We start from the raw sequence: 14,463 nt of genomic DNA, 5'->3' as shown, positions 1-14,463 counted from the left end.
TGCTGACAGTGCAGAACCTGCTTGGGATTCTGTCTCTTCTCTCTCTCTGCTTCTCCGCCGGCTCGTGCACTGTCTCTTTCAAAATAAATAAACTTAAAAAATTATTTTCAGAGCTTTATCAAGGACATTCCTAAATGAAATTGACATTGGTCTTTTTTACTGCAAGTCTGTGGCAGTTAAGGATACACTGATGACTAGTAGTTTGCTGTACTGCCTTGATTATCACTGAGGCACCAGTAATTTTACAAAACACCATGCTTTTGCACATCACCATGAAGTACAATGTCAATACAGTGAAAAAGGCAAATAACATTTGACTGTTATTGTGAAAATAGTTTTGACTTTGTAGACTTCCTGGAATTCATGGAACACATTCATTCTATTTTTTTGCTTTTATTGCAATTCTTGTAGTGCAACCTTTGAGATATTTTGTTTTTTTTAAATTTTTTTTCTTAGAATAAAATCTTAGAAATGAGATTCTAGGTTAAAGGGTATGAACTTTTTTATACTTATAAAATACATTTAATATATATTTGCCCTCCAAGATGGTTAAACTAACTTATTCATACTTGTACCAGTTTATTATGAGACTGCATCATGGCTGTTGCTGGGCATCATTTAATTTTTGCCAATTAACTCAGTATGTGAAGAATACTATCATTTAAAAAACTTATTACTACTTCAGTTCACATATAACTGGCCTTGATTATTAGTGAGGCTGAATATTTTTATCTTAAGTTTGGGCCATTTTGTAGTCTTTCTGTAGGCTAATTACAGCGCAACTGATTAGGTTGCAACTTTCTTTGCTAATATAGTCACATTCTCCTAATACCTTTTGAGATTAATCTCTAGCTACCCTGTTTGCATTTGGGTTTGTTTCAAATCTCAGCCTCAGATTTAGTGCCCCTCTCATGGAGGCAGATAGTAAAGGTATCTGATAATTATTTTCTAAATTTCAGAAGTTTGAACCCTTTTTGACTTTTGTCATAATTTAAGGGGTATCACCTGTGCTATTACTTAACTTTTTTTTTAGTTGACTCTTAATACTTGAAACTATATTACTATAATGTCTATCAAATCATAGGATTTATGTGCTATTTTTTCCTAGTAAACATTAATATACTTGTTAAAATCATTTTCTACTGTCTGAAGTTATTCAGTGGCCTCTGCTTGCCACACTTGAGGAAGAGCAGGAACTTTGGAATCAGACATCCTCAATTTGAATCCCACTATACCTCTAACTGGTAGTGTGTTCAGTGTTAGGTGAGTTTGCCTCTTTGTGCCTCAGTTTCTTTCCTGGCAAATTGGAGATGTTGGAGAATATGATCTCTTAGGTGTCATCCAACTCAATTCTGTGATTCTGGTGTAAAATATTTGTAGATTCCTCTCTCTGTTTCAGCTCAGGCATTAGAGGCATTGTCTAGGGATTAGTGTGCTAGTTTAGGATTTTAAAACCTTAGCTCTATTAAACTCTACTGCTGCTGGTCACTTGATTTTACAGAAACCATTTAATGGGATCCTAGCTGTCTAGTTAGGGTGTTACTGCTACTGTAATTCCTGCTCCCTGTTCAATGTGAAGTGCTTCATTCAAAGCTTCCATCATTGAGGCAAGTCAATGCCTCACTTTTCACATCTTTAAAATGGGGATAATGTTTCTGCCCTACTTACCTAATTGGAGATGTAGAAAAATGAGGTAATATGCAGATCAGTGGGCTCAGCTTTCAGGACAAGAGTACTAGGTAAGGGCAGGGTATCAGCAGGAGTTAATACCAACAGATGTTATCCCCCGCTGTGGCTACTTCTGTAGTGAAGAGCGACACTCCTTATCTCTCCATACTCACCTGCACCTGCCATTTGATTTTTTTTATCCCTGATTTTGGAAGTGCCACTGGACCCCAGTTTTGTGACCTTGGGCAAATCACCCAATCTTAACTTATCCCTGGGCTAGATGAAGCCTGCACTGAGGCCTGCGTTCAGCCTACAAAATCAGGTTGCTTGCTTTTGTTGAAAAATTGGAAGAGGAGGCAACCTTGAGCTTACTTACATTTCTGTATGGCAGTAGCTGGCTGGAGCTGAGTAGTGTCTTGGTTTTTATTTTATTAAAAAAAATTTTTTAATGTTTATTTATTTTTAACAGAGAGAGACAGACAGACAGATTCAGAGACAGAGCATGAGTGGGGGAAGGGGGAGAGAGAGAGGGAGACATAGAATCTGAAGCAGGCTCCAGGCTCCGAGCTGTCAGCACAGAGCCGGACGCAGGGCTCGAACTCACAGATTGCGAGATCATGACCTGAGCCAAAGTCGGACACTCAACCAACTGAGCCACCCAGGTGCCCCGTGTCTTGTTCTTTTAAAAGGATTGTATATTCTCCAGTCTGCCCTTTATTCTGGCAGGTTTTATTCATGTGCTTTGCTGCCTGGCCCCTGTTGTATTTGAGAGGCTGAATTGTATCATGATTAGGGGCTCCGTCTCTGGAGCCAGATTACCTGGATTCAGCTCCCAGCTCCTACTTTTGATTGCTGTATATCTTCAGGTTATTTAGCTTTTCTGTAGTTTTATCTGAATAATAAGGACAACAATACCTATTTTATAGGGCTGTTAAGAGCATTAGAAGAGATACTACAAACATGTAAAACTCTTAGGGTAGTCCCTGGCCTGGAGCAAATTTAGCTGAAGTTAGCTATTGTTGGAGTTTAAGCAGTATATAATGGGCTAACATTTCTGTAGCTCATACTGTGTATCAGGCAATCATCCAAGCCTTCCACATAACTCTATCTCATTAATCCTACCATAATACTATAAAACAGGTGGAGTTATTTACTCAGTTTTGCAGACGAGAGGATACAGTTGAGAGAGGTTAAGTACCCTGCCTGGAGGCACACAGCTAGTAAGTGGTAGCAACATTGAGAGTTGAACCTAATGCACTTGTATTCTAAGGCTGTGGTCTTGAATGTTGTGCTGCCTCATGCTACATCTACCTTTAAAATAGGTCTAATTATACAAGTGGCAAGCGCGAGTAAATGGTGATTATTGCTTTTAATGTTTTTGTAAGTGATTTGAGGAGGGTATGCATATCAGTATCCCGAATTTGTGTATGACATTCATATATAAATGCCCTTCAGGTAAGTGAAATGCCAAACCAATAAGGCTAAACTGCAGGCAACTCTTTTTGTCTGGCTGGAGTGAGTGAGCAGAAGAGTGATAACTGACTTTCCTCAAAGTAGGTAAATATAAGCTAGTACATGAAGGAAAATAACAGACTGCTTGATGTGCTTCAAGATATTCAGTAAGGACCTGAGAGTCAACGTTAGTGTCTTATTTGAAGGTCAAAAAGGCCAGCAAACATGTCAAACCCATTAGCATAGCTCTTACTTAAAAACAAAATAAAAGAAAACAAAACAGAAAATAACAGGTGTTGGTGAGGATGTAGAAAAGTTGGAAGTCTTGCACATTGCTAGTGGGAATGTAAAATGGTACAGCCACTGTGGAAAACAGTATGGTAGCTTCTCAGAAAAGTAAACATGGAATTGACATATGATCCAGGAATTTCATTTATGGGTGTAGACCCCAAAGAATTGAAAGCAGGAAATTGAACAGATATTTGTACACTCATGTTCATAATAGCATTATTCACTAGAGCCAAAGGGTGGGAGCAAGCTATCACCCATATGTGGTGTATACATAAAATAGAACATTATTCAGCCTGAAAAAGGAAATTCTGACACATGCCACAGTATGGTGAACCTTGAAGACATTACGATGAAATAAGCCAGTCATAAATGGACAACTTTTGTATGAGTCCATTTATATGAGGTACCTAGAATAGTTGAATTCATGGAGACAGAAGTCATGTCTCTAGAGTTAGAATCGTGGTTGCCAGCAGGGAGGAGGGAGGCTGGAATGGAGAATTATTATTTAGTGGGTACAGAGTTTCAGTTTGGGAAGATGAAAAAGTTCTGGAGATGGGTGGTGGTGATGGTTGCCCAATAATGTAAAAATGTGAATGTATTTAATGGCACAAAACTCTACACTTAAAAATGGCTTAAGAAAAATAAAAGCCAGCAAAATGCTAGGCACCTCTAGGCAAAAAAAATTGGAGACAAAATGGAAAATGCTTTTCTCCTATGTAATGAATGCTGTAGGGCAGATTCACTTGAAATTCTAAGTAGAGGTCTGGCCTCTGCACTTTGGTAGGAGGGATACAACTTGGTTTTAGGCTCCAGGCCTAGCTCCTTGGATTATTAGCAAGTCATCATGTCTCTCTGATTCTCATCTGGAAAAAAGGGTTATGTAATCTTTACCTCACAAGCAAAGATGTGTGTGAATGAACGTCTATACAAATGCTAATTATTTTCAACTTTGGAAAAATAGCAAAGCAGACTTTATTTCCCACTCACTGATGTGGCTGGGCTGTGTGGCACACAGGCTCTGCCTCTGTGTCTTCACGCTGCCTCTTAAGAGCGCAGGAGAGGGATGGTCCATACAAAAAGAGGTTTGGCGTCACAAAACAGTTACATTATGCGCACTGAAAAGAAGGAGTAAATAGGCTGAAAAGAAAGCCAGGCGGAATATTTTTCCTCTAGTCCTTGCAAGTTAAAAAGAAAAGCCAAAAACAAAAACAAAAAAACAACTGCAGCAACATAAAAGGGTATTAAGTAAAATTGCTATTTCCAAGAAGTAACCTCTGTTAGCCATTTTGCATCTGTCCTTCCATGTACAAATTTGTGTATGTTTTTCTTTCATTAAAATGTATCGGGGTGCCTGGTTCAGTCAGTAGAGCATCCGACTCTTGATTTCGGGGTTGTGAGTTTGAGCCCCATGTTGGGTGTAGAGATTACTTAAAAATAAAATCTTAAAAAAAATGTATCATGCTATTCGTACCCTTATGCTACCTAGAACAAGAGTTGGAAAGATAAGAACAAATTCATGAATGATATGTGTAAGAAACTAGAACATTTTGAGGGGTATATATACCTAACATATGGCACACTGGCTAAGTGTTTTTATATGTATTTTCTCAATACACACAACAGCCCTGTGAGATAGTTGGTATTTTTTTCATTTTACAATCATAAAACTGAGGTTAGAGAAGTGGAATAACTCACTCAAGGACACATGGATGGTGTGCTCAGACACTTTTATTCCAGAGCTTGTACTTCGTGTACCCTTCTGTAGCACCACCTTTGCTGCCTATCAGAGATGAGACCCTGGATCTAATCCCATTCTGGTTGGTTTTTTAAAGAAAATAGTGTTTTGAATAGTTAATACAGTCACTAACACTTTAAAAAAATTTTTTTTCATGTTTATTTATTTTTGAGAGAGAGAGAGAGACAGAGCGTGAGTGGTGGAGGGGGCGAGACAGGGAGACACAGAATCTGAAGGACGTTCCAGGCTCTGAGCTGACAGCACAGAGTCCAACACAAGGCTCGAACCCACAAACCGTGAGATCATGACCTGGGCAGAAGCCAGATGCTTAACCAACTGAGCCGCCCAGGTGCCCCTTACACTTTTTTAATCCATGATTATTCCATGTCAGTACAGACAGAACTGCCTCATGTTTTTTGTCTTTTTTTTTTTTTTGGGCATCATAATACATGGTACATACATGAACAATAAGCTGGTTTTTGCATTTTTATTGTGGTAAAATATACATAACACAAAAATTTACCATTTTAACCATTTTTTTAATTAAAAAAATTTTTTTAACGTTTATTTATTTTTGAGACAGAGAGAGACAGAGCATGAACAGGGGAGAGGCAGAGAGAGAGGGAGACACAGAATCTGAAACAGGCTCCAGGCTCTGCACTGTCAGCACAGAGCCCGACGCGGGGCTCGAACTCACGGACTGTGAGATCATGACCTGAGCCGAAGTCGGATGCTTAACCGACTGAGCCACCCAGGTGCCCCTCATTTTAACCATTTTTAACTGTAATGTACAGTTCACTTGCATACAGTACTTCACACTGTTATACAATCATCATTACTATCCATTTCCAGAACTTTTTCATTTTGCAAAATTGAAACTCTGTTCCTATTATATAACAACTCTGCATTGTCCTGCTACCCCCCACCCCAACCCCAGCCCCTGGCCCCTACCATCTACTTTATGTCACATTAAAACAATAATTTTAACCAGACTTCTATTGATGGATTTTTAAATGGTTTAGTCTCTTCCTCTTCAACAATGTGATCAGGAGTAATTGATCCTGAGTTTCAGAATGCTCTCTCAGTTCCTTCCTATGCTTGGCTGACTTTCTGAAGAAGCCCAAAGCAAATTCTTTTTCCTAGTGGGCCTTAGCTTTTCTGGGCTATAAAATAAGAAGAATGTTAAATAATTACTTTTGTTACAGTATGGTGTGAGGGCTTATATAGTTTCTGCTTATAGCTCAGGATCCGTTGAGAAAGAGTGCTTTTTAAGTATAGTTTTTCTGTAACTACAAAACTGCTGCCACAATGTGATTATAGTACATTTGGGGATGAGTTAGTGAGTTTAATGCAGAATTAAATCAACCCAATAAGACCAGCATCAGAGTAGCTATGTTCTTTTGGGGTTCTCAGATGGATTGAAGCTAGGCAAGCGTCTGTGAGGAAACCAGGCCTAGAAGCCCTGTCCTCTGCTTGTCCCTTGCCTGGTACTAGTGCCAAGCAGAAAGTCCTTGCCTTCCTAAGAGGTCCCTGTGCTCCTTCCACAGAAGCCCTAGAGAGACTGGGGCCAACCTCACAGAAGCACTTGACTGCCAGGCTCACAGAGCCAGCTTAAAGGATCGAACTCTTCACTTCGATTCTTTGCAGGTCCAACAGTCTCTGTGCATGGAACCATGTAATCTCTGCTTCCTCCCCCCCCCCAATGTTTGTTTATTTTTGAGAGAGTACAAGTGGGGGAAGGGGCAGAGAGAGCGGGTAGAGGATCCAAAGCAGGCTGTGAGCCCACGTAGGGCTTAAACTCACAAACTGTGAGACTGTGACCTCAAGTCGGATGCTCAACCGACTGAGCCATCCAGGTGCCCCATCTCTGCTCTTTTGAATTGATTAGATGATTCACAGAGAGAGAACTATAGAGTTTTTTCAGGTTCTGAACTGATTTATCCTTATTTTACCAGCCATCCTTTGCTTTGTGGGGGGTGGGCAGGGGCAGAGAATTGGCCACAGCTATTGCTGTTATTCTTCCTCTACTGGCTTCAAAGCAGCCCAGCAATTTCAGGTGATGCCTCAGTTTGCACCACTGTGGTTTTTGCCAACACATGGTTGAAAAGTATTGTGTTGGCACAGAGCTCTTAATACCTTGCCTAAGGAAATATGTGTGTACGTGTATGTGTGTGTTGGCCGGGAAGAGGTGCACCTTACATCTTCTAACACTAACCTTGAGGGCAAAGTAGAAGCAGGCCTTGCCATAGCCATAATTTCTGCCTCAGTGATTCCAATCTCTTATGGACTTGGGCTGTCATCATCATGGCGAGTAGTAAGGACACATCGTTTTAAATGGTCCCAAGGCATTCTACAAATAACCATGCATTGTAAATTACTAAGTATTTATTTGGCAAAAGTAAACCATTCTTTAAATGTCTAGAACGAACACTAAAGATAATGCTGTTTGGATAATGGGGGATGACCCTTAGCTGAGAATGGTTATGTCTCTGAGTGCATAGATGTAGATATTATTTTCTTGTTTATTAAACTTTTTTTTTTTAGAGCTACTCTAATTCAGGAGAGGCTGTGCTGCCTTGCATAGGTCTGAGTAAATAAATAGAAGTGCTACCAGTTTTTCCTTTGCCATGAGTATCCCAGCCCATCCTAGAGAGTTTTGTTTTCTTTTTCTATCATGAAAATTTTAAAAATCCAAAATGTTTTGGGGTACCTGGGTGGCTCAGGCAGTTAAGTGTCTGACTCTTGATTTCAGCTCAGGGCATGATCTCACGGTATGAGTTCAAGTCCCACATCAGGCTCTGCTCTGGCAGTGTGAAGCCTCCTTGGGATTCTCTTTTTCTCTGCCTTTGTACTGTGCATGCCCTCCCTCTCTCTCAAAAATAAACATTAAAACCAAAACAAAATAAAAACTTTAAAAATCCAAAATGTTTTATTTTATGGAAATGTTCAAGCATTCACAAAAGTATAGTATACTCATCCATAATAAGTACCAACATTGGGTGCCTGGGTGTCTCAGTTGGTAAGCGTCTGACTTTGGCTCAGGTCAGGATGTCCTGTTTCATGAGTTTGAGTCCCACATCAGGTGAGCTCAAGCCCCACTTCCAGTGAGCACAAGCCCTGCTTCAGGTGAGTCCCTCTTCTCTCCCTCTTTCTCTCTCTCTCTCTCTTTCTGCACCTCACTCGTGCTCTCTCTCTCTCAAAAAAAGAAAAAAGAAAAAAATTACCAACATTTTATTAATCGCCTATCCTGCGGTGCTTGGCTGGCTCGGTGAGTAGAGCATGCAACTCTTGATCTCAGGGTTGTAAGTTTGAGTCTCATGTTGGGTGTAGAGATTACTTAAAAATAAAATCTTAAAAAAAGATCACCTATCTCCCCTACTTTTTTTTTTTTTTTAATGTTTATTTATTTTGAGAGGGAGAGAGAGAATCCCAAGCAGACTCTGTACTGTCAGTGTAGAGCCCAACCTGGGGTTTGATCCTGAACTGTGAGATCATGACCTGAGCTGCAAACTCAACCTACTGAGCCACCAGGCACTCTCCCCCACCTTTTTTCTGTAATATTTTAAAGGAAATTCCAGACATACTATTTCACCTACCTTAGTATGTATGCATCCCTAACTGATAGGCACTTTTTTGTTTTTTAACAGCACCACAGTGTCATTGTTATACTTAAATTTTTTTTTTAACATTTATTTTTGAGAGACAGACACAGCATGTGAGCAGGGGAGGGGCAGAGAGAGAAGGAGACACAGAATCTGAAGCAATCTCCAGGCTCTGAGCAAGCTGTCGGCACAGAGCCCGACTCAGGGCTCGAACCCACAAACTGTGAGATCATGACCTGAGCCAAAGTCTGATGCTCAACTGACTGAGCCACCCAGGTTCCCCGATATGCTTTAGAGATGTAACAATATTGGGGCACCTGGCTGGCTCAGCTGATAGTGTGACTCTTGATCGCAGGATTATGAGTTCAAGCCCCACGTTGGGCATGGACCCCACTTAAAATTAAAAAAGAGACGTAACAATATTTCCTTGATACCATAAAGCATAAAGAAAAGTAGAGAAATGAACAGAGTAATGTATAGAATTGTTAAATAGCTATATTGTACACCTGAAACTAATATAATACTGTATGTTAATTATACTGGAACTTAAAAGAATTTTTTAAATAGATACCAATTGGATTTGACAAAATGTTGACAATTTGTTAAATTTGCTTATAGTCTGTTTTTATTTTTTTTTTAAAGAAACAAAACTTTACAGGTACAATTGAAGTCCTCTTTAGTATATGTGTGTTTATCAACAAACTATACGGTATTATTTTGTATAGTTAAAAATATATATTTAATGTTATCTTTTACATATCCTTCTGAAACTTGCTTTATTACTTGCCATTAGGTTTTCAAGATTTATGTTGGTACACATATATCTAGTTCATTTTAACTGCTGTATGTTGTTCTGCTTGGTTTAGATTTAATTTGTATTTGTATTCCAATGGAATTTATTAGTTTATATATTGATGGATATTTGTATTATTTAGAATTTCGTTGTCTGCTATTGTAAACAGTGATGCAGTGTACATCCTTGTACATTTCCTTGTGTCACTTTGTAAGAACTTATTTAAATTATAATTTGCATTTTCCTGATTACTATAGAGGTTGAGACCCTCTGTAATATCTTTTGGCTATTTTGGTTGTCCTCTTCTGTGAGTTATCATATTTGCCTCTTTTCCTAATGGTTTTAAAAATTGATTTGTAAGAATTCTTTGTATAAGCCATTGTCCATTTTGTGTATTGCTAGAATCTTTCAATTCAGGGAGTCTTTTCCTGGTCCCTGTTTCTGGTCTCTCAGTTTACTATAGTTCGGTTGGCCTCTGTTTTTATTCCTATGCTCCCCTGTTTTATTCTAACTTGTACATTTTTCAGTTATGTTACCAAGGTAGAGAATCCCTTCAGTTGTCCATTAGGTGAACTGCTTTGTCATTTATGGTTAATTTTTTGTTCTATAAGGCAGGCAACCTAGAGTAGTGATTAAGAATGGAGGCTATAGAGTCTTAACTGCTTGCTTTTGAATCTCAGCTCAACCACTTTACTTACTGTGCGACCTTGGTAAGTTACTTAACCCTCTTGTATTTGACTTTATAATCTATAAAACCCACGAGGGCAGAGGTGTTATGATCCCAGTTTTTTTTTTTTTTTTTTTTTTTTTTTTTATGAAACTCAGGCTCAGGGAGATTAGATTAGAAACATGAGTAAGTAGAAGAAACATGTGGGCTTCTTTATCTTTTGAGTTTCCACTTTTGATAGAGACATGGGCACAGAGAAATATTTCTGTAACACAGGATACACAGGAGCAAGAGCTATGATAGGTCCGTGACCTGTGACTTCAGTGTTGGGAAAAAACAGTAAGAGTAGGAACTATGGAGAACTAAAGTGCCCACTGCCTGTATGAATCTATTATTAGGGTAAAAAACTCCTTTGTGTTATTATTCATTAAAACAAAACAACAAAAACCCAAACCTTTATTTTTTTTGACTTTAACTTATAAGAGATTTGAATTTTTTAAAAAGATTTTAAATCATCTCTACACCCAAAGTGGGGCTTGAATTCACAATCCTAAGATCAAGAGTCCCATGCTCCACTGACTGAGCCATCCATCCATCCTAAGATATAGAATTTAGATAACCATCCCAGGCCAGAGATTCATAGTTGAAATAGGCAAATCATAAACACAGAACACAAGGCCACACTTAACGGATCAGTTTGGTAGACAATGAAACACTTTGGAGGATGACACAGAACTTGATTTTGACCAACAATGAAAGAAAGAAGGAACTCAAGCAGCAGAGGCAACTTCTTTCTAGGGGAGGGAGAATAAATTTGACTTGGCTACTGTATCTTCTATTGATTTTTTAAATTACATTATAAAAGGAAACATGTTTCTGGCAAAAGGTCAAGTACTACAGGAAGGTGTAAAGTAAGAATTAAAATATAAGATATAAAATTTCTCGAGTCAACAAAACTAAAAGACAGTCTGTGTGGGAGAAGATATTTGCAGATGACATATTTGACAAGAGGTTAGTATCCTAAATCTATAAAGAACTTATCAACGTTTATTTATTTTTGGGACAGAGAGAGACAGAGCATGAACGGGGGAGGGGCAGAGAGAGAGGGAGACACAGAATCGGAAACAGGCTCCAGGCTCCGAGCCATCAGCCCAGAGCCCGACGCGGGGCTCGAACTCCCGGACCGCGAGATCGTGACCTGGCTGAAGTCGGACGCTTAACCGACTGTGCCACCCAGGCGCCCCTATAAAGAACTTATCAAACTCAACACCCAACAACTAAATAATCCAGTTAAGAAATGGGCAGAAAACATGAACAGATATTTTTCCAAAGAAGACATCTAGATGGCTAACAGACACATGAAAAGATGCTTAACATCACTTTCATCAGGGAAATACAAATCAAAACCATGATTAGATACCACCTCACACAGGTCGGAATGGGCAAAATTAACAACACAGGAAGCAACAGGTGTTGGCGATGGTGTGGAGAAAAAGGAACTCTCATGCACTGTTGGTAGAAATGCAAACTTGTGCAGCCACTCCGGAAAACAGTATAGAAGGTCCTCAAAAAGTTAAAAATAGAACTATCCTACGTTCCAGCAAGTGCACTACTAGGTATTTACCCAAAGGATACAGAAATACTGATTGATTGAAATGGTCACGTGCACCCCAATGTTTAGAGCAGAATTATCAACAATAGCCATATGATGGAAACAGCCCAAATTCATTGACTGATGAATGGATAAAGATATGTACATATTTATGTACAGTGGGATATTTACTCAGCCATCAAAAAGAATGAAATATTACATTTGCAACAAATGTATAGAGCTAGAGTGTATTATGCTAAGTGAAATAAGTCAGTCAGAGAAAGACAAATGCCATATGATTTCTCTCATATGTGGAATTTAAGAAACGAAACAGATGAACATAGGGGAAGGGGGGAAAAGAGAGGGAAGAAAACTATCAGAGACTCTTAACTATAGAGAACAAACTGAGGGTTGGTTGATGGAGGGAGAAGGGTGAGGGATGGGCTAAATGGGTGATCCATATTAAGGAGTGCCCTTACTGTGATGAGCACTGAGTGTTTGTATGTAAGTGATTAATCACAAAATTCTACACTTGAAACCAATTTTACCATACATGTTAACTAAAATTTAAATAAAAAGCTTGAAATAAAAAATAAAAGGTTCCCAATAATATAAACCCAAAAGAATTAAAAACAGAGACTTGAACAGATATTTGCACATCCATGTTCTTAGCAACATTATTCACAATAGCCAACAGGTGAAAACAACCCAAATGTCCATCAGTGGATGAATGGATAAACACAATATGGTGTGTGTGTATAACAGAATAGTAGCCTTAAAAAAGAATGGAATTCTGGTACATGCTACAGTATGGATGAACTTTGAAGATATTATGCAAAGTGAGCAAGACAGACACAGAAAGACAGCTATTGTATGGTTCCACTTACATGAGTTAGCTAGAACAGTTAAATTCACAGAGGCAGAAAGTAGAATGGTAGTTACTGAGGGCGGGGAAAGTTATTGTTTATTAGGTACAGAGTTTCAGTTTGGGATGATGTAAAGATTCTGGGGATGGATAGTGGTGGTGGTTGCACAACAGTGCAGATACAAAGAATGTGCAAGTATACGGTGTAAGTATATAGAATTGTATACTTAACAATGGTTAGAATGGTAGATTTCATGTTTTATGTATTTTACCACAGTAAAAACGTCTCCCAACTCTAGTCTGGAGATGGTGTCCAGTATAAACAGTTTCTTTTATAGATATATAGATAGGCAAATACAAACATAGATATGCAAGTATGAGCATATTAGTTCTGCTCTTTGGGGGCACTCATTTAGGTGCTTGGAGACTCTGCAGTAAATAAATTGACAAGGATCCTGCAGTCCTGGAGTTTTTAAAATTTTTGTTTTACACAGAATGCATTTTGGTACACATACTGTTTTACACCTTATTTTCCCCCTGCACAAAGACGTTTGGACATCTTTCCAAGTTCTAGATTTACTGATTTCACGGCTGCATGGTGTGCCCTCGTATGGGTGTGCTATAATTTGTGGCTGTTGTATTGAATGGAGAAGGGGAAGAAGAGGAAATAGAGATTGCTGTGGTTTGCTGCTCATGTTTGCCCCTGTTGTAACTTAATTTTTATTAGGAGACTAATATAGGCTTGTTATAAAAAGTGAGGGGGTGCCAAATAAATAAAAGTAAGAACCCTCCAGTCTGTTCTTTTTATTTTAATCCTATTTCCTGGAAATAATAACCACTGTTAACCATTGTTAACACGTAACAGTTATTTATCCTTCCAGACGTTTTTAATGCATCTGCAAAAATAAAAAATACATAGAACATAATTATTCTCTAGGAGCTGGCTCATGCAGTACAATACTGCTCATTTAATTCAGACTATTGTAAGTTATGCAAAGGAAAAGAGCTGAACCTGGGCTTCATGAGAGCTAGGCTCTGTCTAGATCCTGCTGTGACAGTCAATTCCTTAGTTATCATTTGTATGCTGTCCCATATTCAATGAAATCACATCAAGGAGAGTGCTTTGAAAACTAGTATGCTAGAACTATTACCATGGAGTTCCTTGGTTGCAAGCATTAGAAACCAGCTCACCTTCTGTTAGATAAGAAAAGGTTGCCGGGAACATTAGTAGAAGGATTTTAGGTAGCAAGCAAAAATATATTTAAACAACTGAGTCTCTGGAAAGTCAGGAATAGAGTGCCTTTGAGGGTTTCAATATCAGTGTTTATCCCTTTCCATATGTCTGTTCAAGATTTAATTCCTGGGGAAAAGTGAGTGGCTTAGAGACCATGTATCTCCCGATGGTTAAGGCGGTAGAGTCCTGGGTTTATGTGCCCCATCAGAATCTCACAGAGTCGGGGAGTTGCAGTTTTGGAAGGGATAGAGTTCAAGGCTGGCAAAACTGAGTGTCAGCCTTGAAGTGTCAGCCATTTTAACCCTAGATTCTTATTCCCCTCTCAAGGAGGAGATGACCGGCGGGTTCTGCTATGGCACATGGAACAAGCTATCCATTCGAGAGTCAAGCCCATACAGCTGAAAGGAGAGCACCATTCCAACATTTTTTGCCTGGCTTTCAACAGTGGGAACACCAAAGTATTCTCTGGAGGTGAGAAGAAGGGAGACTTCTACCCTAGGAAATTCACTGTGGCTGAGATTTTAGATGAAAGAGTCCAAAAAGTAGCCTTGTTTTTCTTCCGTTA

General features: G+C 38.9%; 1 protein-coding gene across 4 annotated transcripts in view; it reads left to right on the top strand.

Annotated features, from left to right (window-relative positions):
- DCAF5 (DDB1 and CUL4 associated factor 5) overlaps nt 1-14,463 on the top strand; it is a 104,216-nt gene that overhangs the window by 14,798 nt on the left and 74,955 nt on the right. For all 4 annotated transcript variants that reach the window (XM_047861172.1, XM_047861170.1, XM_047861173.1 and 1 more), the window contains exon 2: nt 14,226-14,369. In XM_047861172.1, coding sequence (XP_047717128.1) covers nt 14,258-14,369 — 112 coding nt within the window. In that variant the 5' untranslated portion in view covers nt 14,226-14,257. The remainder of the gene's footprint in view (nt 1-14,225; nt 14,370-14,463) is intronic.

Source organism: Prionailurus viverrinus, chromosome B3 (genome assembly GCF_022837055.1).
Source record: "Prionailurus viverrinus isolate Anna chromosome B3, UM_Priviv_1.0, whole genome shotgun sequence".
NCBI classification, from domain to species: Eukaryota; Metazoa; Chordata; class Mammalia; order Carnivora; family Felidae; genus Prionailurus; species Prionailurus viverrinus.
This window is presented reverse-complemented; position numbering and strand designations above follow the sequence as displayed.